Source organism: Cricetulus griseus, chromosome 6, assembly GCF_003668045.3.
Source record: "Cricetulus griseus strain 17A/GY chromosome 6, alternate assembly CriGri-PICRH-1.0, whole genome shotgun sequence".
Classification (NCBI taxonomy): domain Eukaryota; kingdom Metazoa; phylum Chordata; class Mammalia; order Rodentia; family Cricetidae; genus Cricetulus; species Cricetulus griseus.
The window spans coordinates 50,527,038-50,551,756 of record NC_048599.1 but is presented as its reverse complement, the minus strand read 5'-3'; the positions used below and the strand labels follow the sequence as shown (position 1 = coordinate 50,551,756).

The 24,719-nt window shown below is 44.0% G+C and overlaps 1 protein-coding gene across 1 annotated transcript in view; it reads left to right on the top strand.

Moving 5' to 3' along the window:
- The window catches only part of Acoxl (acyl-CoA oxidase like), a 268,047-nt gene that overhangs the window by 180,657 nt on the left and 62,671 nt on the right, over positions 1-24,719 (top strand). Inside the window, 1 exon segment of the mRNA XM_035446222.1 lies at positions 2,761-2,872. Within this exon segment, the coding sequence (XP_035302113.1) occupies positions 2,761-2,872 (112 nt within the window).

Sequence of the window (24,719 nt, the reverse complement as noted above, 5' to 3'; positions counted from 1 at the left end):
AGCTGCTTAGGATTTTAAGGTTGAATTAGTGGTAATCTGACTTATTTGGGTCTTATAATCATTCACTTTTCCAGAATGTAGGGAAAGGGGAGTTGAACTATGGGAAAAGCTTAGTATGAATTAACTTCATACATACTGGTTAGTTTTTAGTCAACTTGACATAACCTAGGGTCATCTGGGAAGAGTGAAGCTCAATTGCGAAAATGCTCTCATTAGATTGGCCCACGAGCAAGTCTGTGGGTGATTTTCATGATTAATGATTGATGTGTGAGGGCCCATCCCTCCAGGAATGGTGCCACCCCTAGACACGTGGTCTTGGGTTCTATGGAAAAGCAGGCTGAGCAAGCAAACTATGAGAAGCAAGCCAGTGAATGACATTTCTTCATGGCCTCTGCTTCAGTTCCTGCCTCCAGGTTCTTGCCTTGAGTTCTTGCCCTGACTTCCCTCAGAGATGGAGTGTCACCAAGGAATATAAGACAAATAAATTCCTCCTCCCCCCCCCAAAAGTTGGTTTTTGTCAGTGTTTTATCACAGCAATAGAGGGGCAAGCTAGTAGAACACATCTTTTTGTAGTTTTTAATCTCTCTCTCACCCTCTCTCCCTCCCTCCCTCTCTCCCTCCCTCCCTCTCTCCCTCCTCTCTCTCTCTCTCTCTCTCTCTCTCTCTCTCTCTCTCTCTCTCTCTCTCTCTCTCTCTCTCTCTGGTTTTTCAAGACAGGGTTTATCTGTGTAGCTTTGGACCCTGTCCTGGAACTAGCTCTTGTAGACCAGGCTGGTCTCGAACTCACAGAGATTCTCCTGCCTCTGACTCCCAAGTACTGGGATCAAAGGCGTGTGCCACCACCGCCCGGCTTAGAACATATCTTTCAAAAAAATTATATTTAATTATTTAATTATCTACTTGGGTGGGTATGTGTGCACGTCGCAGCATTGTGTGGCAGTCAGAGGACACTTACAGGTGTCTGATCTCTCATTCCAACATGTGGGTCCCAGGGTTGAACTTGGGTCCTCAGGTTTGATGGCCAGCACCTTTCCTTGCAGAGCTACCCCTGTACCTTGTGATCTAGGTTATTGGGAGGTTCGTGGAGGAAGAAACACTAAATCGGCACCAAGTCAGACTTGTGTGAGGAAACCCCGAGGTGGGGCCATTTTGACTACTGGCCTTTAAATCTACTGATGCCCATGGTTCAGTTTTCCCACTAGCCAAATGGGGAAGGCATCAATGGCTACCTCATGAGGGAAAGCATGATCTATCTACCATGGGCTTGCCTGCAGCTCTGTGGGACACTTATTCCCTCTAACACTGGAATACCCCAAAATAAAATCCACCAAGTCTAGAAGGTGTTCTCTCTGTGTGACATCCAGCAGGTGACTGCATCCTTCTGAGCTTCAGTTTCCTGAGCAATATGTTAATTATGACAGTATCTGAATGCTTGATAGTAGCTCAATATAGATAATTCTCAGTAAGGACTCAATACTAGATAATAATAATAATAACTCAAAAATACTGAATGTTGTTATAAGCTTCACTTGATGGAAGTTATATAACTGTTAATAAAGAAAAGCTGCAGAGAAAATATGGACCCTTACTTAAGATGCCATAGTCAGTAGGAAAAGCAGGATACCATATTACTTTTATATCACAAGGGTGAATATGTAGAATGAACCAGAGCCACGTGCTCACCAGCAAGTACTGAAAAAGCACATATTGCCAAGGGGAGGTTGGATGGGAAGCCATGTTCGTAATGCCTTCCTGTAGGAAGAAAGTGCTTTTTGGTTCTTAAATATGTATTGTTATCGTTAGTATTCAGGCTTCTGCACTGGCCTGCCTTTGGAGTTCCGACAGGATACACCCTCAGCTGCAGCCACTAAGAGCACCACCTGTGCACATTCACTGTGTTCCCTTTTAAAAGGGCCCTGCCCACCTCTGGTCCTTCTTTCTCTCCCTCTGCCTGTCTGTCTATTCCTCTCCCTTCCTCCCTCTCCCTCTCCCTCTCCCTTTCTATCCCCCCTCCTCCCCCTCTCTTTCCTCTTTCCCACTGCTCCTGTCCCCAGAGGTTGGTCTCTCCCATCCCCTTTCCCTTTTTTATGATCCTTTTCCCTTAATAAAAAAAAAAGGGATTGGTATGTAAAATAAGATTGTTTTTAATTAAAATAATAATAATAATAAAGAAAAAGAAAAGACCCTTCTGTTTGAACTCTGTTGCATGGTGTCTTTCTCTTTTGAGCCGCTTTTTAAAAAGTACAACCGTTATAATAGTAATAATTATTGTCATCACTAGTGTGTGTGTCCATGCGCCAATGGTGTATGTGTGGAGGAGTGGACAAGCTTTGGGAGTTCATTTTCTTCTTCCACTACAGAATCCAAGGCCTGAATCCAAGTCATTAGGTTTGTGTGGCAAGTGCTTTACTCACTGAGACATGCCTGGCTCTTTTATTTTCTTTTGGTATTTTAAAAAATTATCTGCATATGCATGTGTGTCTGTGTGTGCATCATGCATGTGAATGTGGGTGCCTGCAGAGGCCAGAGGCATTGGCTCATTTGGAGCTAGAGGTACAGGCAGTTGTTAGCCACCTGATGTAAGTGCTGGGAACTGAACTCAGGTCCTCTGTAACAGCAGTGTGTGCTCTTAACCACTGCTGAGCCATCCCTCCAGCTCTCACTTGCCTTTATAAGTCATCCCTGTGGGAGGGGCTCTTTAAAGTGAATTTTTTTTGAAAAGCCAAACTAACAACAATGGTCTCTGCATTTTCTCCCCAGTTTCCTGGCGTTTAAAACTGACACGGTGGGCAACCTCACCTTTCTCCTGAAAGCAGTGAATTTTCGAGAAAGGGTTCTTCAGCGGAGTCTGGTGTCCAGACTTTACTATAAGGTAAAGATACTGTCAGATTTTTTTCCCCTTTTGATGAATGTGCAAGGCCTATATAGCTGAACTCCATGCTAAATTTAGTAGGGGATGAATCTGTATACTCAGAAGCTTGGGAAGTGGTCAGAACTCTACAGGTTGTCTTACAAGGCAGCTTTGCCTGCTCCAGAAGCATGAGACTGCTGTTTAACCCTTTGTGTCCTGGTCTAGAGCCCTACCTGTGAGCATCATCTGGCACCATGGCTGGTGCAGAGTATAGTGATTTTCATTGGAAATTAAAAAAACACTCTTCAGATGTGTCCTCTGGTGAAAATATGTACATCGAGCATATGGAAATTTAGCATTGTTTTAGTCTGAGGTACAATGTATTTCCTGTTAAGAAACTTATGGATTTCTGTGAAAACAATACAAGATGGCTCCGTTCTTAAAGTAGTTACCACACAAGCATGAGGACCTAAGTTTGTGTGTCCAGTACCACTCCCACCCATGCACACACGCAAGGTTGAGTGTGGTAGCACACGCCTGTAATCCCAGGACTGGAGAGGTGGAAACAAGAGTTTCCCCAGGTTTGCTAGACAACCTGTATAATCCGTCAGTGGACTCCGTGTTCAGCGAGAGACCGTCTCAAAAGTAAAAGAATGGAAAGAGAAGGGATTAGGGCAAGCACCTCAAGTTGATTTCTGATCTCCACGTGTATATGTACATATATTCATAGGCATCTACGCACCCACACAGACATACATACAGGTACCCACATACATGTACATATGCAAAAAATATAGACTATCATTGATAGATATCAAGAAGGGATAGCCATCATAAACAGTGCCAGAGGGGTTGGTTTGATGAAACACTCCAGCTCTGCATGCTTCACCATTTGGTCCAAAGCAACTGGTCAACAAGATCCCAGAAAGTTTCATTCATCCACTCTTGGTCTTGAGTCAGTGCTCAGGGCTGAAGAACCAGGATACAGAGAGCGGCTCTTCTGCTGTACTGGAACTAGGTGCTAAAAGGACCAGAACTGAGTCCCTAGAGCTCTCTTTCAATCCACCTCATTTCATATCAATTGCATAGTGGTGTTGCCTGGTCCAGCACAAAGGAGACAGGAATGAAGAGAGTGCCATGCATATAGAGACAGGCGTTGTCTCAGGAAATATGCTGAAGGCAGAAAAGTGCTGGAAACACATAAGCAGTTAAGACTCACACTTACGGAACAGAGCCACACTGGGTAAGAACTTATAGGAAGCTGGGCTTTGGGGTGAGAACAGTCAGTCTCTCTGGCAGAGATAAGAGGTGACACTCTGCCAGACCACAATGTCACAGTCACGTGGTTTACGTCACTCCACACACCCCGGCCTTTTCATAATGGAAACAGCTGCAGAGAGGGAAGTCTATAACCAGGGCAAAGATGCAGCACAAAGAATGGAGACAATGCAACCTTTGAACCATCTTTTGGACACTATAGAAGAGAAGGTTGAAGATGAAATTACAAGAGAGGAAAAAATGATAAAATCCAACCAGTGGGAAATCCCAAAATGCCAGAACAAAGGGAGCCACAATAATGATCGAAGACACAATGGAACAATATTTCTTCTGCAATAAAAAACGTGCTCATGGGTGGAAAGGCCATGCCTATAGCCTGTATGTTAGTTGCTTTTCTAACTGCTATAACAAATGACAAAAATTGCATAAAGAAAGGTTTGTTTTGGCTTTCAGTTTGAGGGTTCTTATAGCAGTAGAGGCATGGCTACCAGAGCTTGGCCAGCTAGTCACCCTGTGTCTGTAGTGAATGCTTGGCTCTATATTCAGCCCAGGACCCAGCCCTTGTGATCATACTGCCTGCATTCAGGGTAGGCATTTCCTTCTCAGTGAGACCTTCCTAGAACTACCCTCCTAGACACACATGCAGGTGTGTTTTCATGGTGATTCTGCCACCCTTAATTCTATTCCCCACGCAGTATAGGTGCTAAATATTCAGAAATATTTTCTGTTTACAGTTCTCTGCCAGAGGAGGAACAATCATTTTCATTAATGTCTATTCTGATTTTGAGAGAAGAAAACTTTCACACATTCGAGTGTGTTTTCCAAACATCAAATAAACGTTAGGCAAAGGATGTGCTGAAAAAAATTGGAAAGGGCTTTAGAACGTGGCAGTTAACATTCTCTGCTGCCAAACTTCAGTGTCCTCTTCTGTAATTTAGAATAATAAGGCTGAATACAATGCAAATGTGCTGCATGGCTAGAATACCACTGGATATGTAAAGTAGCTGTTGAAGCTCTAACTCTTGCATTCGTGTTAATTACCTAAGTTTCTACCATCCAAGTAACCTGTTTATAGACAATATGATTAAATATTCATAGCACACAGACAGTTTCAAGGGCTAGTTAGGGGAAAAAAGACCATGAAGATTATCAAGCAGACTCCTGCCTTGGGGAAAAGTCCACATCTAGTTTTAGCCTGAGGCGAAATTAAGACAGAACACATAAGGTTAGTAGAAAGAATATGAACATCTCTTATTTTAGTTTGTATTTTTCACTCCTCAGCTGGCTACAGGTAGGCTTATGTTTGCTTCATAAATTAATTGTCTATTGTAATAAAATAATTCTTATCAGCAGTTTGAACATCCAACCTAAACAGAGGTCGGTCAATAAGCTTTGACTTGTGGTCAAAAAAAGGAAAGTTTATCTAGCATCCATCATTATCCCGAAAACAACTGTAATGTTTGGCTCAGAGCTTTCAGATGAAAAGGCAAAGCCATGAGTGCTTCGGGACCTATGTGTCTTCCTAGTTCTTTGGTAAAACTTTGACTTTCTTTTTTTTCAAAAGCACATTTCATTATAGACATGGTTAGCCAACCTTCTCAGTGCATTTGACAGCCACTCTGCCCCCCACCCTGCAGTGATCAGGGAGTCGCACAACAGAACCAGCCTTTGCAATCATTTGACAATGTGTTTCTATCCCCAGAGTAGTCAGGTTTTCACTCAAAAGGAATCCCAGGGAAGCCTTTGCTTTGCTGGTAGCCTCGGAGAGCACTTAGCTCCAGTGGGGGCTCATTTCTCAAGTTTTCCAAACCTGTGTTGCAAGAGCCGTTCGTAGTTGCTGCCTCAGTCCCCACTGGCAGGAGAAAATACAAGCCAATGAGCAATGGCTTGTCATATTGTGAATACTGCATCACAAAAAGCTGCCATTCTGCAGGGAAACTCTGTAGACAAGAAGATGAACCATCAGGAATTGGTATGTTTGAAAAAAACTACTCTACTTATAAAGTAAAGTATATTACAGAAGCTGGATGGGTAGTGAGTTGAGAATGTAGGTAAGTGAACTAGTCCTAGCTAGTCTAGAGTAGAATGTAAGTGAACTACTCCTAGCTAGTCTAGAGTAGGTTCATGGTCTGCCTCTCATCATTTCTAACATTCTCTCACCTTAGCTGCACATCTACTTTATTTTCTGTCATTTCTTTAGTTTTTGAGCATTTCATACATATGTATTTACATTATTTCTAACCACCCTTTCCTACCTCTAACTCCGGCCTTTCCCCTTCCTCTTATATTCACGACTTCTCTAACTATTGTTACATAGATGTAACGATACGCTTAGTGTTTAGTGCTGACCACTGGGACCCGATAACCTATCAGATGACATATGCTGGAGAAAACCAGTTCTCCCTCTCAGAAGCTATTGGAAGCGTGGAGCTCTTCATCCAGGGGTGAAAATCTCTCCCATTCCTGCTGCCATTAGACAGGGCTTGTTTAGGCCACAGTAGGTTGAGATTTCATGGGTGCAGCATCCTGTCAAGTCTAGAATGCACCATCTTTTAGTAGTCCTGGTCCTCTGAGTCTTACAGTCTTTGTGTCCCCTCTGCCACTATGTTCCCCAAATCTCAGATGTAGAGGTTGTGTTATTATGTGTACCAAGTGGGGTTAGATATCCCTGGTCACTTATTCTCCCCATTTTGACCAGTTGTGGATCTCTGTAATCGCCTCCATTTGTGGCAAAAAGAAGCTCCTTTGGTGAAGGCTGTCTTAGTTACTTCTACTGCCATGATAAAACACCATGACCAAGGCAATTTATAAATTATTTGTGGCTTGTAATCGCAGAGTGTTAGAGTCCATGAGCATCATGGTGGGGAGCGTGGCAGCAGGCAGACAGGTAGGGTGCTGGAGCAGTGGCTGAAAACTCACTTTATTTGCAAGTAGGAGCAGAGAGATAATTGCGAATGGAATGAACCTCCTCTGACAAGGCCATGCCTCCTATTCCTTTCCAAACACTTCCACCAGCTGGGAACCAAGCATTCAAACATATGAGCCTATGGGGGCCGTTCTCATTCGAACCACCACAAAGGGCAATAGCTGCACTTATCTGTGGGTATAAGGGTAAGTATTTAGAATATGGTTAGGAGCTTTATAGATTTAGGAAAATGGCAATACTAGGTTCTCCTCTAGGGTCTATGACTCCTCTAGACACAGGTAGTTGGTCAAGTTTACAGTACATGCCTCCACTTGAGAGGATGTAGGAATCAACTGGGGAGGATTGGTTTCAGAAAGCTGGTGCAGGTTTCCCTCCACCACACCCCAAGACCAAGTTGTAAGGAAAGAGAAGTAGTATGCAAGCAAGCATCAGGGCTTATCATCAAATCCAAGGCAGTAAACTAATTTGGAAACAAAATGTTAATTTTCTTTATTTGGAGTTGTAGATGGAGAATTAGTAGAGGCTAGAAACAAGATTGCTAGAAGCACGACTATGTAGCACTTTCTGTTTAGACAAATTACTATTACTCCAATTTTTATTATTGTGAATGCACAACCTGAGTGCCCGACTGTGTAGACTTTAAATGTGGACCTTTAAAATGTAATAACACGGCAGAGCTTCTGCAGGCAATGGCAGCTGTTCTGCTTGTTACAAGTTCAATACCTTTGTTCGCGTCTAACAGTTTAAGCTCTTGTCTGTAGAAAAGGCAAACTGCCCATGTTGGCAACTGGATGGCCCACGAGATGAGTGGCACATGCCTGGTAGAAGGGCAATTAGAGCATCTCTCAACCAAGGGTCTTCACAAACACTGGTCAGGAGGCAGCTGATGGATCTAGGAAGATGTTATTGACAGTCAGTCCAGACAGAGAATCCTCCACTGACTGTACCCCTATGAGGGTCCAGACAGAATGGTGATCATCAGGGTTTGTTAAAATTAAAAGATTTATTTTTATTATTTTCATTTGTGTTTGCTTGTGTGTTGGTGAGGGGGGGCAGGAGGTTTGTGCAAGTGAGTGCAGAAACCTCTGGAGGCGAGAGAGTTCTCTGTAAGAGCAGCACTTGCTGGTAACTGCTGAGCCATCTCTCCAGCCCTGGTTTTTAAATTTTAAAAACAAACAAATAGGCTGGAGAGATGGCTCTGTGGTTACAAGCTCTTTCTGAGGGTCTGGGTTCCATTCCCAGCAGCCATGTCAGGTGGCTCATAACAGCCTGCAACTGCAGCTCCTAGGCATCTAATGTTCTCTCCTGACCTCCACAGACACTGCACCCACATGCTTATACATCATTAAAAGTATAATTAAAACAAACAAACAAAAAACCCTGTATGAAACAAGCAGATACTTCCCTAAAAGTCTCTTGAAATAGAAATATCAAGCACTCCAGACACAGATCATTAGAGTCAGAAAATGGAATGAGAAATCAAATGTCCTGAAACTCAATGCAGTTTCTTTCTCCTCACGGTCTAGTTGTGCTGGGAAGATGGCCTCATGAAGGGACCTTTCTGTGTTTTTGGAGCATGGTGACAGCATCTGCAAGGACCACTTTGTGTAAAACTGCAACTTCCTCTCAGCTGACTAGTACCTAAAACTTCTGGAATGTGTAACAGATTCCTACTGCTCAGTGAGAGACTAGGGCTTTAATCCTGAAACTCCTGAGACAGGGAAGAGGTGTCATGGCCCAGGAAGGGGTAGGTGGTGTTCTAGAAATAGAGAGGCAGGATGGGGCAGGCTGTGCTCACCTCCCAGCTTTCAGTGCTCCAAAGCATTTGCATAGCCCCTCCTCCCTCTTTGTTATAGCCATCATTACTATTTTAAAGCCCACCTAATATAATAAATCTCTCTCTCTCTCTCTCTCTCTCTCTCTCTCTCTCTCTCTCTCTCTCACACACACACACACACAGAGAGAGAGAAAGAGAGAGAGAGAGTCATAATCATTTATCCCCTTGTCCTGTTCCTTAAAGAACTCCAGCTAAAACATGTGTCATGAAAAATATCCCTGTTGTGTGTTCTTTTTCTCTCTATCTTGCTTCCTTCCCTACCCACAGCAACCCGGAAACTGGTTAATATTAGGAGCTACATTTTCTTTTTCTCCCTCACTTCCAATTCTCTCCATACTTGGCTTTTCCTGGAAACACATTAGCAAGTGTTTGTTCACTCCAGGCAGGACACCATGGTAGAACAAAGAGATGATTCTACCCAAGTCTAGCCTAGTGAATGAATGAGATTTTGGGCTTACTTACAGCACAGTAGGTGAGGACTGACTCACAGACAGGACATCACTGAAAAGCCTATCAGAACAGGTCATGACTTGGAGTTCCCTGCACAGCTCCACTGGAGAGCTTACTCTCTGTAGCAATTGTTCCAGCTTATATAACCTGTGGAGAGACCTTGTGAACTATAAGTTTTAGGAGCTTCCTGCACCTTGTAAGTTGTGTTTGCTTCCTGCGTCTTATGAGCCTCCAACCTTGCTCCAGGAAGGAGTGTTTCTGCTTGGAAGAAATAGTCACAAATATCCTCTTTTTCTCATACACAGAACCTGAAATTATCTTTCTGAGGAGGGACTAGAAAGATAAAGAGGAAGTCAAAATAAAGAGGAGGGAAGGGAAAGGAAATTGCACTCCTGACAATCACATGGGAGGTGTGGCCATTTCCACGGAGTACAGGAGCTTGGAAGGGATCCTTGAGATCATATAATCAGGCCCATTAGTTACAGGCAGTCAGTCTGGGATCAAAAGTCCATGGTTTCCTCGTGTGTCAGTCCCAGTGGCAAGGATGGGACTTAGGAAAGTCCAGAGATGGGACTCTGAAGACAGCCAACTTTTCCTGCTAGTGGTTCTTCCTTACAAGTGTAGGTACTGGCTGACTCCTTGGCTAGGAAGGAGTTTTTGTTTCCCCCATACTTGCATGTACTACTAGGAAACCAAAGATTCTCCCCAAATTATTCATTCGGTGAATTCCTATTTATATCAGAATGGATTCTTAGATAGTTATTTTATGTTTTGTGTTATAATCTAATATTGTTGATTATTTTCTTGATCAAATTGTTCCCAGTTTTGGCCATGGTGGGCTTCTTCTTTGAGGTTGGTCTCTATGTCCCTTTGATGCACACCCCACCACCTCTGCCTTCCTTCCTTCCTTCCTTCCTTCCTTCCTTCCTTCCTTCCGTCCTTCTTTCCTTCCTCCTCCTCCCTCCCTCCCTCCTCCCTCCCTCCCTCCCTCCTCCCTCCCTCCCTCCCTCTCTTCCTTCCTTTCTGAGCATTTTCTTACTTCCTGGTTTATTTTGCTTCATTACTGCCAACTCTGTACCATCAGTCACTTTTCCAAGGAGCCCAGGCTACTTTGTGGATAACTGTATTTAAAATCCAGTATCTTGTCCTCTGGTTCCCTTGTCTTCCTAGTCAAAACCATAGAATAAATATAAATATATATATTAAGTCCTATATATTAAAAATCACAGGTGTTTAATGATAGCTCCAACCTCGGTATAAACAACAGGAGTCATTCTGATGCTACTGTCCCATTTGTTGTTTCTTGCCTGTTTTCGAATTCCCAGGATATATGTTAAGAACTTAACAGAATTGCTCCTGATGAAGAACACATTTACTAACCAAAATGCAGTACTTTTCTCTGTAACATTAGCCCTACATCACAGAATCAAAACAGTATTCCTAACATTTAATTATTCATTCAACTCTCTACATGGTGTCTATTCATATATAACAAACAGACACTTTTCTAGTTGTAATCTTCTTTCAATTCCCCCCTATATCCTGGCTGATATAGATCCTCTTTCTCTTTCCTTTTAAAATTATTATTATTTCTAGGGTCTCCATGAAAACCTGTGAAGTTCTCTAGCCTCACCTCTCTAAAGAACACTACATTCAGGGAACTATTACCCCTTTCTCATCTGAATATCCCATATCCCAACTCTTTGGCTTTTATCACTGTTACGGTTTGAAGATGAAATACCCACTATGCAATCTGAAGTGTTGAAGACTTAACTCCTATCATACAGCTCTTGAGAGGTAGTCCACAGAGTAATCCAGTGATGGAACAATAGCTTGGTGGCATTGATCAGGGGTAGATACTAGGAGGTAGGCCTTAGTTGGAGGAACTGGGTCACTGGGGCTGTATGCTTCAAGACTCTCAGTCTCTCTCTCTCTCTCTCTCTCTCTCTCTCTCTCTCTTCTCTCTCTCTCTGTGTGTGTGTGTGTGTGTGTGTCTTTCTCCCTCCCTTCCTCCTCCCCTCCTCCCTCCCCCTCTCCCTTCCCCACCCCTTTCTAGTCACCATGATGTGGGCAAGCTATGATGTTCTGTTTCATCATGACCCAGGAACAATAGACCCCTTGTTTCTCTCAGGTATTGTGTCCTGATGAGGAAGAGCGTGGACACTCACCTTTCCCATGCTCACTATTCCATTTCCAGCTCTTCCTTTCTCCGTCTGCTCACCTTTTAATAGTATTTCTATCCCACAAGTGAGTGTATTGTGCGTGCATGCTGCTCATCATGCCTTTTTCTCCTATGAGGGGTAGCCTACTACAGACATGTTGTTTTTACTCTCTTAACAGCATACCCCAAATGTTGCACGAGTGCCTATCAATCCACCATTCATTCTCCTGTGCTGCAGAGTCATCTACTTTGTGGTTGTACCAAGGCTCACAGAGCTTCCCTTGCTTATTTGATTTCCCTGCATAGCACTTTGTCATTACCAGAACTCCACACAGAGGGAGATGGTGACATCAGCCATGTCTGCTTCCTTATCATCTCATCCACAGGACAGACTCTGTTCTCATGCTTTTTCTTCTCGATGGTTTGATGGGTGGTGAGTGTTATCTCCATGTTGCATGTACATGTGAGCAGCTTTTGTCTGTGTAAGGGCCACTTAAACTTTTCTTGTGTTTTCTGCGCATGCCATTTTCCATCCTCCATAAAATTTTGATATTTTGCCCATTGATTTTTTTCTGTGCTGAGGACTGGACCAAAATATCCTTTTTCAAAATATCCAACAAAACAAAACAAAACAAAACCTCCAAATATTTGGATACTAAGCAACGCATCAAGAAATACCATGTGAAGAAAAAAACATAAAAAACAATAATTAAAAAAGAATTGCTAAGGGAGAAAGCATGAATCAGAATGATAATGAAAATACAGCACACCAAACTCTATGGAAAAAAATTCTTAGAGGAAAATGTATAGATTGAAATGAAAAAGAAAGATTGAAATAAATGATGTAAAGTGCTACCTTAAAGAACAGAAATAGAATAACAGATAAATAGAGATAGCAACAAAAATGAGAGAAATATAAAACACAGGGAGAAAATCAACAGACTTAAAAGTTTGTTCTTTGAAATGATTGACAAAATTAATTGACCCATAGCAACACTGATCAAGAAACAGAGGGGCAAAATGCAAACAAATGACATCAAAAATAAAGAGGGGATACTCTGACACCTTGATACACAATCCAGGCTCTACAGTGTGGCCTAGCAGAGACGAGCATGAGCAATGTGGTCAAGAGAGTGTTAGGAGAAAATCCCAGAGAAACAACTCCAGCTAGGAGCATACCTTTAATCACAACACCCTGGAACCAGAGACAGGTGGGTCTCTGTGAGTTCAAGGCCAGCCTTGTCTACAGAGCAAGTTCCAGGACAGCCAGGGCTACACAGTAAGACCCTCTTAAAACAAAACAAACATAGCTGGTTGGTCATGTCGCAGGCCTTTAATCCTAGCACTCAGGAGGCAGAGGCAGGTGGATCTCTGTGAGTTTGAGGCCAGCCTGATCTACAGAGAGAGTTCCAGGACAGCCAGGGTTGGCTACACAGAGGAATCCTGTCTCAAAAAAACAAAACAAAACAAACAAACACAAAAAAACAAATGGCAACAAAAAAAATCTCAAAGTATTTATTAAATGATTTTTATTTTTAAGAAAACACTACTATAAATGAAAAACTCCAGGTCTGTGACATTTTATTGTTGAATCCTGTCATTCATTTCAAACACAACAATGCTATTTCTGCTAGTCAGTGTTTTGACACTGTCACACAAAGACAGACAACATAACAAGGAAAAGGTCTTGGCCCACAGCTTCCAAGACCTCAGACCATGCTGACTGGCATTCTCTTCCAAGCTCTGATGAGTCAGAACATTGTGGCACAGGGTGTGGCAGCTCACCCTTAGCAGCCAGGAAGCAGAAGAAAGAGGAAGGAGAGGCTGCAGACAGCACCCCACTCAAAGTGCACTCCAGTGGCATTCTTCTTCCAAAGGCCCCGTCTAGAAGTTACCAACACCTCCCCAAAATTCCATCCCGAGTTCAGGATCATGCCTTCAACAGGAGGTTGGGGTGGGGGGGTGCTCTTCACATCCAGACCACAATACCAACCTGCTTTTAAAGACAATGCAAAGGCCGTGTGGTGATGGTGCAAAGACCGGGTGGTGGTGGCACAGCCTTTAGTCCCAGCACTCGGGAGGCAGAGGCAGGTGGATCTCTGTGAGTTTGAGACCAGCCTGGTTTACAAGAGCTAGTTCCAGGACAGCCTCCAAAGCCACAGAGAAACCCTTTCTCAAAACAAAACAAAACAAAAAGACAATGCAAGACTGATCAGTACTTGTGGAACAGAAAAAAAATGACAAGTGAGTGTTCTTGGTAAATAAAATAGGTGAACATATGTATCAGCATCCTAATGACTAGCGCCAGGAATATATTTTAAAAACAAACCACATCATAACCGAGAAGTGTTTATTCCAGGACTGTAAGATAGGTTTAATGTTAAACATCAGTCAGTGAAATCTATAATATTAACAAAACGAAGGAGATGATGTATATGAAAATTTATTATGAAAACAGTTTTTTGAGATAGGGAGTTCACTGTGTAGATCAGGCTGGCCTAGAACTCACAGAGATCCCCGTGCCCCTGCCTCTCAAGTGCTGGGATTAAAGGTGAACCCTGCCATGCCCAGCCATAAAAACTTTTTGACAAAACTGATTAAAAACTAAAATCTTAGTAGTAATATGAAAGAATTTCCTTCAGTTTGAGAAGGGCATATTTATAGGAAATGTAAAGCTAACATCATGTCTAATGGTGGAGAAGTACACAAGTTCTCCTAAATGAGAAGAGTGTCTATTTACCTATTTACCACCTCTATTTGCCATTGTACTTCAGAGCCTTGTTGGTATAACAGGCAGGAGAGAGGGAGGGAGTCAGGGACAGAGAGTAGGGTGGGTAATCGGGAGAAAAGAGAGGGAGAGAGAAACCGGAAAGAGATGTAAAGGTTGTAACAGAAGAAATAAGGTTGTCTTAATTTATGGGTGAAATAAACATTTCATTTTTTTGGTAGAAGACTTAAAAGGTGGGCCAGCAATGTGTTTCAGTGGGTTAGTGGGTAAAGAAGCTTGCCACACAAATCTGGAGACCTCATTCAATTCTCAGGACTCTGTAAAGGTAGACAGGGCCTGGGCCATGGTGGTGCATGCCTTTAATCCCAGCACTCGGGAGGCAGAGGCAGGTAATCTCTGTGAGTTTGAGGCCAGGCTAGTCTACAAAGTGAGTTCCAGGACAGATTCCAAGGCTATGCAGAGAAACCCTGTCTCAAAAAAACAAAAATCAAAAAACAAACAAACAAAAAAAGATAGAAAACCAAATTCACAAAGTTGCTCTTGGGTCACTACATGCATGCCGTGATACATACCGCATCAAGCACACACACCACACAATAATAAACTAAAAAATGAAAAGAAGACCTAAAAGAATGTACCAAGCAGAACTCTACAGAACTGAAAGAGGTATGACAGTAAGATGCAAACTCAATATTCAGAACAAAGCTTGTTTGTACACACTCTCAATAAGCAACTGGAAAATAAAAGTCGATTTATAGTACACTAACAAACATGAGCTTCTTATTCATACACTTAGCAGTAAAAATTCCAAGGCATGAAGGAACTGCTCACAGGGCACTATAAAATGTACAGAGTAATTCAAGAAATATTCTAAATAACACAGAGGCACACCACATTAGCGTTGCTGGGAGATGTCCAAACTCCTCCTACAAAGTCAGCTCCACTTCAGTCAAAAGCTTGGAAACACTGTTTGTAAACTCACAAGCTCACTTGACAGTTTATATGGAAATGTGAATGATGTAAAACAGCCCACAGAGCTTTGAAAAAAGTGGAAGTCACTGGAGGGCTGCTGCCAACTGATTCCAAAGCCCGTGCTGAGGCTGTCCTGGTCCAGTCATGGGAACGTTGGCACGAAGTTGCACAGACCACCAGAGCGCTGCCAGGTCCACTTAGCCATACATATTTGTTCACTCAATTTTTCACAAGCATGCAATAAATTCACTGATGAAGAGAGGATTTTTTTTTAGTAGTTAGGTAAAGTAGATTCTGAATAGAAAAGAAATGAACTGTGACCTGTCAATACACAAATGCTCATTTAATACCCATCATAGACTTGAACAGAAGCAGGGAAACTATTAAATTTCCAAAGAAAACAGGGAAGTGTCATCAGCAAACACTGGAAGACAAAGTAAACAAAGATTTCTTAGAAAAACAGAAAGCACCGATCGTTTACACTAGCTATTGATAAACTGTTATTGTATGAAAGCCTCCCATCAGAACAGAGGCAAACTCTAAACCTTGGAGAAATTCCTTGCAGTGTCTGATCTGGCACACACTTTTATCCAGAATGTGTGAAGGACTCTCTCGATGCAATAGTGAAATGACACAACCTAAGAAAATTTTGCACAAAAAAACCTTGAAAAGACACCTCATAAAAGAAGAGGAAAGAATAGCTAATGAACACGTGAAACTTTACCTAATCTTATTAGTCAGAGAGAGCTAGAAATCAAAACCACAACCAAGCACCAACACCCACCCACTGACGCATTTCAACCCAAGTGCTTGATGGCACACAGCCCCATCTGTGATGCAGGGCAACTCTGGGTCTCATAACTAAGGCATTCAAAGATGGAAACACAGGAGCTGGGGCTGCAGCTCAGTGGGAGAGCATTCATTCACTTTACATGCACAAGGCCCCGGGTTTAATTCTTGGTTGTCTGTCTCTCTGTCTCTGTCTCTGTCTCTATTTCTCTCTCTCTCTCTCACACACACACAGAGAGAGGGGGGGAGAAGATAGTTTGGGAGTCCCTCACAATTTGAATGTACACTTATTCTGTGACCCAGAAGTTCTGTCCCTAGAGATATGGCTGAGAAATGAAGCTATGTGGTTCATAAATAGCCTTATGCAGGACCATTCACAGCAGCTTTATTAATAACCCCAAGTTGGAAACTGGAAACCAAGTGTTTATAGATATGAAAACTAGACAAGTAAATTGTGGTTGATTTCACATGGTGAATCATGTGAAACAGCGTGTGTGAATTTTACAGACTTGCTTCATGATATGAAAGAATTGATACTAGAAAGTCGCGTTTATGTGGCAGCCAAGGAGGGGGGAAACTAGCTGAGGGTGGTATCACAGTCATCATCAGAGAGGGAGAGAGCAGTGGTGCATGGGGAGGCTCAGCAGGATCTGGGAAATGCTGTCTCTTGATTGGCATGGTTCCAGTGGGTATGTACAAAAAAAAAAAAAATCACTGATGGGCGTTGGAGAAATGACTCAGTCATTGCAGTGCCTGCTGTACAAGCAGGAGGACCTGAGTTCAGTTCCCAGTACCCACTGTATTACACGCCTGTAGTCATAGAGGGGGAAGAAACAAGGATCTCTGGCTTCCTGGGCAGTTAGTCTTTCCAAATTGGGGAGTTCTAGGCTAAGCAAGAGAGGCTGTCTTAAAAATCAAAGTGGGTGGGGTGTGCTGGAGAGATGGCTCATTGGTGAAGAACACTGGCTTCTCTTCCAGAGGACCTGACTTTAATTCCCAGCAACCACATGGCAGCTCACAACCATCTACAATGAGATCTGGTGACCTCACATGCAGGCATATATGCAGGTAGAACACTGAATAAATAAATAAATAAATAAATAAATAAATAAATAAATAAATCTTTTTTTTTTAAGTGAAGGGCCATTAAGGAAGATACTGGCATTGTCCCCTGTCCCCCCCCCCCACACACACTCTCATTAGCATGTACACATGTGCGTGCCTCCCCCAAACACTTTGAAAAGCATTGAGTTGCAAACTTAAGGTTGACACATGCTACACATCTCACTGTGCGTACGTTATATCTCAGTGACAGGATTCTAAGGTCTAACTCAAACAGGGCATCCTGGCAGTTAGGCCACATGCACACATGAGAGTCACTCCAGTTTTCTATATAAGTTAGAAACTTTGAAGTCCAACAGGTGGCCCAATCTATTGTCTCTGATAGATTGAGTGAGAAAAAGAATCAATGACAAATGGCATCAGTGAGGATTCTCTAGGGTCTATTCTGTGCTGGGCTCTGTGTTAAACAATTTTCAGTGCCGTGTGGAAAAATAGCAGTGGATCCCCCACGCCACCCAGCAGCATGGAATCTAGACAGCATGGTGACAGACCAGACTGAAAGAGGTGATCTGTCAAGGGTCAACCGTGAGAGCAGACAGATAAGCAAAGAGCCTGGACACTCTACAAGGATCTTGACTTGAGGTCAGACCTCAGGAAACAGGGCTTTGGTGATACGGTAAGGATGGGGCCAGTCTTGATAGACCTATAGTTCCTTGGAGAACTCCCCGACCAGGGTTGGCATAGGGACAGATAAATTAGTTCATGCAAGAATGCACTTGTCAGCTGGTCCGTGGTGGCACAAGCCTTTAGTCCCAGCACTCGGGTGGCATAGGCAGTTAGGTCTCTGTGAGTTTGAGGCCAGCCTTGTCTACAAAGTGAGTTTCGGGACAGTCAGAGTTGTTACACAGAGAAACCCTGTCTCAAGAGAACAAATGCACCTGTCACTTCACTTCAGACCCCTCTCTCCAAAGGCAGTAGGCAGATGCTTGTACTCGGCTGAGATCACAGTCCTTGGTGGAGTTCTTGCCACTGTGATCCTGGACTAGATGAAGGAAACCAATAAAGTGATCCTAGCACATGACCTCAGTGGTTTGATGCCAGCTGAGTGGGGCAGCAGCCCTCCAGCCTGTAGGGTTGTCAGTTAGACCACAGGCAGGCAGAGAGCTTCTGCTTCTAGCAGCCAGGCTTGAGCAGCTGGTGTTCTTGGGGTGAAGCATTTAAGACATGTGGCATCAGTACCCAGCCTATGGAGGGCAGAGTCAGACTGTCCCCATCCAGGGGCACACATCTGGCCTTCCCACTCAGAAGGCCATGCTAACTCCAGATTTATTCCTTCATTTCAGAGGCTGACAAGGGATCTGAGAGCCCCATTGCCAACTCAGCATCCTTTGTGGTAGTGCTTGTGGACCTGCAGATTCCTGTTGCCTTCCTTCTCTGCTGACTGGCAACTCTGGGCAGTTAACACTGGTTCCAGTGGATGGGTATTTAGCTTAGTAGATAAAACGCTTGCCTAACAAGCATGAGGCCCTGGGTTCGATCCCCATCACCACATGTGACCAGTGTGGTGAGGCACGTTTGTAATCCCGATTACTTTAGAGATGGAGGCAGTTGGTCATCTTTGACTGCCTAGGAGTTTGAGGCTGAACTGAGTACCATGGAAAGAAAGAGAAAGTACGTTCCTTAGTTCAGTGAAAGAAATGTAACTGCTTAGTTGAAACTTAGGATGTATATTTGAGTAAGGATGGATGGAAAGGAAAGACCTATGGTGCTTTTATGTTTAAAATAAGTTCTCGCTCTAAAATGTTGTTATAGGGACTCACATATAGCACTGTGGGAGTTTTAGGCTGTAAAGGCATAATCCCTGTTCTTTAGGAGGGGGTGGCTTGAGTTCTATACACAGAGAGATATGGAGTAGAGAGAATGCTACCGTGTTCTCGGTTCTGGGCAGATGGAGATGGCAAGAATGGAGATGAGTCTTAAATGATAAACGGGCACCTGTGCTTTTCTTGGGACTCCAGGCACAAAGTGAGCCTGGACCTTCCAGGCAAGACATGGGGAGGTCAAGGAACAACTGTTGCAGACACCCTAGCTCCAAGCCAGTCAGATTTTCATGCCACAAGGAGAGAGACCAGTAAGGGAGGGCAACATTCCTGGTTGGTGGTCCACCGCCTTATGTATCCTGCACATGGCATTGGGGACCCTCTATGTCCCTTTCGGGAGACTACTGTGACCTGGTCACACAGGTGTCCTGTGAGGATCCTCCTCTTGTCAGTGCTACAACACACAGTGATCTGTGTGTTGGCCACAGTCACGAACAGCCCAGGAATTTGAGCCTCAGCTGAGATGTCAGCATAGAACCCAGAGTGTTGGTTGATGGAGCTTTGGGTCATTTGATAGAGAGCAGAGGTGCACTGGGGCTCCATCTTGCATCTTAGGAACGTAGGTTGTCATTGCCAAAGAAGAAGGACCCCTAAGAACTCCCACATTACAACAGGGTTGGTGATTTCCACTCCAGATGTCTCCTCTCTGAATTCATGCCCAATCTCTCCAGTTTTCTGTACACGGTATCCATCTCTTCATCCTCACCTCATGTCTCCCAGGTCCCACACCAGCATAGAAGTTTCAGGTTCAGAAAACAAAGGTTTCAAGGCACAATTTCTTTCCCATATTAAAAGTACATTTCCCTGCCTTCTGTAGATTTGAAGCAATCATTGAAGGTATCCAGATCCGACAACACAGTCTTCATCTGAATGGGAAGTATATGCCATTGAAATGTGATCTAGCTGACCAGACTCCAGATGCATGTGTTGGTGCCTGTACAATGTATTTAAGGCCCTGAGTTTGTATCCTTCCCCTTCTCTCTCTAACAGCTAAGGAGGAACTTTGAAAATAAGGGTGCTGTTAGGCAAGGAACCAGGCAGCAAACATTTATTTACAAATCTGTTACTGGAAATTATCAAGATCCATCTCAGGAGTTGAGCTTTCAAAAATACTCTAAGTGACCAAAGAGAATGCATTGCCCATAATCATTTTCTATCCCTGATGGCTCCGTAATGAAAAGCAGCCTCTTCATTGGACATGAAAGCAGAGGAAATTAGGAAATAATACATTCAATTGTAGAAGCCCTTTGCCAAGAATGTATTGATTTCATGTTCTGACAACTTCAGTTAAGCCTCCATGGGGAAACACTTTTGAAGCAGGTCACATCTAAGACATGCATGCCTCCACTGTGTGGGGGATGGGAGTGGTTAAGTCTCCACTGGGCATGAGCTCCTTCTTCTCTTTGTGAATGACCTGTTCATACTGTTTGTGGGAGAGCATGGGCTGCAAAAGCCCTAGCAGGATCATCACAGCCACATTTGGAGACACTGCCTCTCTCTGCCAAACCCACTGTTCCTAATGTCTTCCTCCAATCTCAGCACCCATCTGCAATGGCAAATTCTTTCATGTAGCCATCAGTTCTGGTCAGGTACTCAGACTTGTGTTAGGTGCTGGGGTCTCACAGTCAGCCAGAGAAGTGCTGATACTTTCAGGGATGGATGTTCCAGCTTCGTGGGAAGGTAGAGAACACCTAAAACACTGAGGAGACCACATTTGGAGAGAGAAGATGCTGCAGAGCTTCCATGAGGAATTCTTGAAGTCAGGAGGAGTGGGCAGAGGAAGAAGACATTCTTGTAGAGAGAATTGCATGTGGAAATATCTGGGCCAAGGTTGAGTATTTAAGCTCATTTGGTAGAGTGCTTGTGTAGCATTTATAAAGGCACAGAGCCATTCCCCAGCTCCACACAAACCAAGCATGGTGGCACAGGCTTGTAATCCCAGCGCTCTAGAGGCGGAGGAAGGATCAGAAATTCAAGGCCATCTTGTGTTACATAGCAACTTTGAGGTTGATCTTGCAGACATGTGACCCTGTCTCAAAAAAATATGTTGGAAGAAGAGAGAGATTGTATGTGTTGTAGAACTGGACACAGATCTGGTAGAGGGGAACAATGCACACAGACATAGGTGTGTGTGTGTGTGTGTGTGTGTGTGTGTGTGTGTGTGTGTGTGTGTGTGTGTCTGTGTGTGTGTGTGTCTGTGTGTGTGTGTCTAAATTCACCTTTTAAATTGTTGCTGTTTCACTCTGCAGTCAGGATGGCCTGGAACTCATTGTGTGGCTTATGCTGTCCTCAAACTTGGAGCAATCTCCCTTCCTGCTGCTTCATCTGAGATTACAGGTGTGAGACACCAGATTTGAGTCCACCTTTATGGAGTACACTATAACATGAATAATAAAAACTCAGCAACTGATATTGGGGTTTTGGTTGAAGATCAGAAAAATCAAAGCACCCAAGCCACTAACTCTTAACCTCTACCAAGCTGAAATGGCAATCCTGTCTCCCTGAATCCTCAGAGGCAAATGTCCCAAGTTCCTGTCTCCTCCTGCCTTATATTCCTTTCCACCCAGCATATCACTGCTGTCTGCACTTCCCTAGTGCTGAGATTAAAGGTGTGTGATCTCAAGTGCTGGGATTAAAGGCATGAACTCTGTTACTCTTTTGGACTGATTCACTCTTGTGTAGCCCAGGGGGTCTTGGACTCACATAGATCCATCTGCCTCTGTCTCCTGAGTCCTGGGGTTAAAGCTGTGTGCACCACTACCTGGCTTCTATGGCTGTATGAATTATACAGTAGTATAATTGCTGGAATTATATGTATGACTGCTGGAATTTTAGGTGTGTATCACTACTGCCAGGCTCTATGGCTGTGGCTAGATTTGCATTTTGAACCCTCAGGCAAGCTTTATTAAATCATAAATAATATATCACTACAGTACAGACTCTCCTTGGCACTGTTGGAAAGATGGTGTCTTTTTTGCTATGAGCAGTACAGCAGACTGCCGTGTGAGTGATGATGTGAGTCTCTGATAGACTAAGGACAAGGTGCCCATATAGTCATATTCTTTGGGACCAGATACTCCCGTGTTCCAGAATGTGACTTAGGGACAGTTTCTGGATTCTTCTAAGCCTCCTCTGTAAAAATCAGTTTCTTAGGCACGATAAGCACATCATGCCTGTAGGTGCCAAGTCTTGTAGGTGCCAGAGGCTATTATTGTGACATAGTTTCTCTGTGTTTCTCTCTGAACAAGTACTGTGAATTCCAACTCTGCACCTCAGGGCACTCCCCTAGCTAAGGCTGCCACATGGTGAGAGAAGGCAATAGAGACTGGCACTAGGCCAGGGAGGGGAGGGTATGCACAGGGGGAAGAAAGAGCAAGGTGGCAGAGAAAGTGCCCTGGGAAGAAAACTGCCCCGGTATCTGCATCACCTGAGGTTTCAGAATCCAACCAGGAGCCAGGAACAGTCTTTTGAGGCCATTTGGTTTGGTAATAGGGCACTCCTAAGGCCAGTGTGACAGCGCAGCAAGTGCCTAGCTTGGAACAGATTGGGGAGGAACTGACAAGAAGAGCCCTGAACTTACCTTCTTGGCTGAACAACTTGGTGGGCACAGGGCACAAGGGCTAGGAAAAGACCCAGGCTAGGCACTTGCCTAGCCTAAAGATCTGAGTTGGAGTCCTAGAAATCCACACAGTGGACAGAGAAGACCAACTCTCTCCACAGTGACTATGCCCCCCACCAAAACAAAACCCAATAGGGTTCTACAGAGGAACAAAACCAAAAACCTGTATGTATGGTTAAAAGGTTAAAAGGTTGTCTTACATGCTCAGAATGGAGGATTTTTTAAAAATATTTATTTTTATTGTATTTTCATTGGTGTTTTGCTTGCATGTATGTCTGTGTGAGGGTGTCAGATCTTGGAGTTACAGACAATTGTTAGCTGCCATGTGGGTGCTGGGAATCGGACCTGGGTCCTCTGAAAGAGCAATCAGTGCTCTTAGCCACTGAGCCATCTCTTCAGCCCCCAGAGTGGAGCTGAGTCATTGCTGTAAGCCCAAGAAGCTAGATGCTTCACAAAAAGTGACACCAACAAATAGTGTGCAAGTACTTGAACCTCACGTGGATCCAGCCAGGAGCAGATTGGGGAGGAACTGACAAGAAGAGCTCTGAGCTTACCAGCCTGGCTGAAGAACTTGGTAGGCACAGGTCACAGGGCTAGGAAAAGACCAGGGCTAGGCACTTGCTGCAGCCTTGTTGGGGAAGCCATTGTAGGAGCCTTAAAATGGATTTTCAGGGAGAAGGAAGGCAAAGAGGGCCCTGTGACCTCCATATCTTTGGAGATACGGAGGAAAAGCCCAGAGTTGAGATGGTAAAAGGGGATTTAGGGTCAGGAGACCTTGGCAAGGAGAAACCCAGCATCTGTTCATCCAATCCACTGTTCCCTTGGGCCACGTGCAATGCTAGAGTTGAAGTACCCACACTCCCACTAATGGGGTCAGGAGGGAACAGAATGGCCCTTAAACACTCAGAAGAGGAAGAATCTCAGCCTCGATGCTGGCCCACAGTGGTTTATCTAAATGTGGTCTTGTTCTCTCATAACAGGAAAACAGAGACAGGCAGCCAGGGCCCCCATTGTGGCTCTGTGGCCAAAGCTTGGCTGGGTTCTTGCTGTAGCTCCATGGCCAAAGTCTGCCAGGCTCTTGCTGTGACTCTGTGGCTCTTACTATGCTTCCTCTCCACTCCCATGTTGTGAGTTAAACTGTTTTCAACATAAGGGTATATTCAAGCCCTAATCCTCAGGATCCATGAATGCCAGATGAATTGAAAAATGGTCTGTGTAGCTGTAATCAAGTTATAACCCGGGAAGTCATCTTGGAGAGCAGTGGACTTATACCAGTAGGCCTGGTGTCCTCATAAGAGGGGAGATGCACAGAGCCAGATACAGGGAAGGAGGCTTGCAGCAATGGCTACCAAGAGTTGAACCATGCAGTGGCAAGCCAAGAATACCAGAGATGGCCACTGCCCAAGAATGAGCAAGGCAAGGCAGCATATTGGACAGACTGGTGCCTGCTGACACTTTGGCTTCGGAGCAGACTTCTAGAGCTGTGAGAACATCTACTTCTGCTGTCTCAGGCCCCGAGACTGTGGTTGTTTTGTACAGGAGCCTCCAGAAGCCAGAGAATCTCTGTAGCACAGTTTCTACCATTCTCTCAGTATGCAGTGGCCAGGTTGCAGACAGTGAGAGGCCAGACAAGAAAGCGTGGATCTGCTTGGGTGAGGCCTTTTTATCAGGGAAGTGGTGGCTTTCACAGAAGCATAACCAGCAGACAACTCTCTGCTCTTGCTGGCCTTGGAGGCTGTGTGCCCAAAGTGACAGGAGTACTTTTTTGTAGAAAATCATCTTCTATATACAAATGTGCATATGAAAACACATAAATATGGAATTAATATTTTTTATGTTTTTAAATTTACTAATCTCAGGTGTTTGATCACTGGGTTTGAACAGACGCATGTGCTCAAATAGCTGTCATCAAATCTAGATGTGGAATACGCCCATCACCCTAGAAGGTCCCTTCAAGCCACTTTGTCATCTGTCAATATCTCCTCCCAAACAGTTCTCGAGAAACTCTGATCTTTGCTTTGTTATTGACTCATGGCAGCATCACTTGCCTCTTCATTTCGCATAATTTATTATAATCAGAACAATAAGCCTTTTGATTCTGGCTTCTGTCACTTTGCAAAGTGCTTCTGAGGTCATGCAGCTGTATACCTGGTTGTTCCTTGTCAC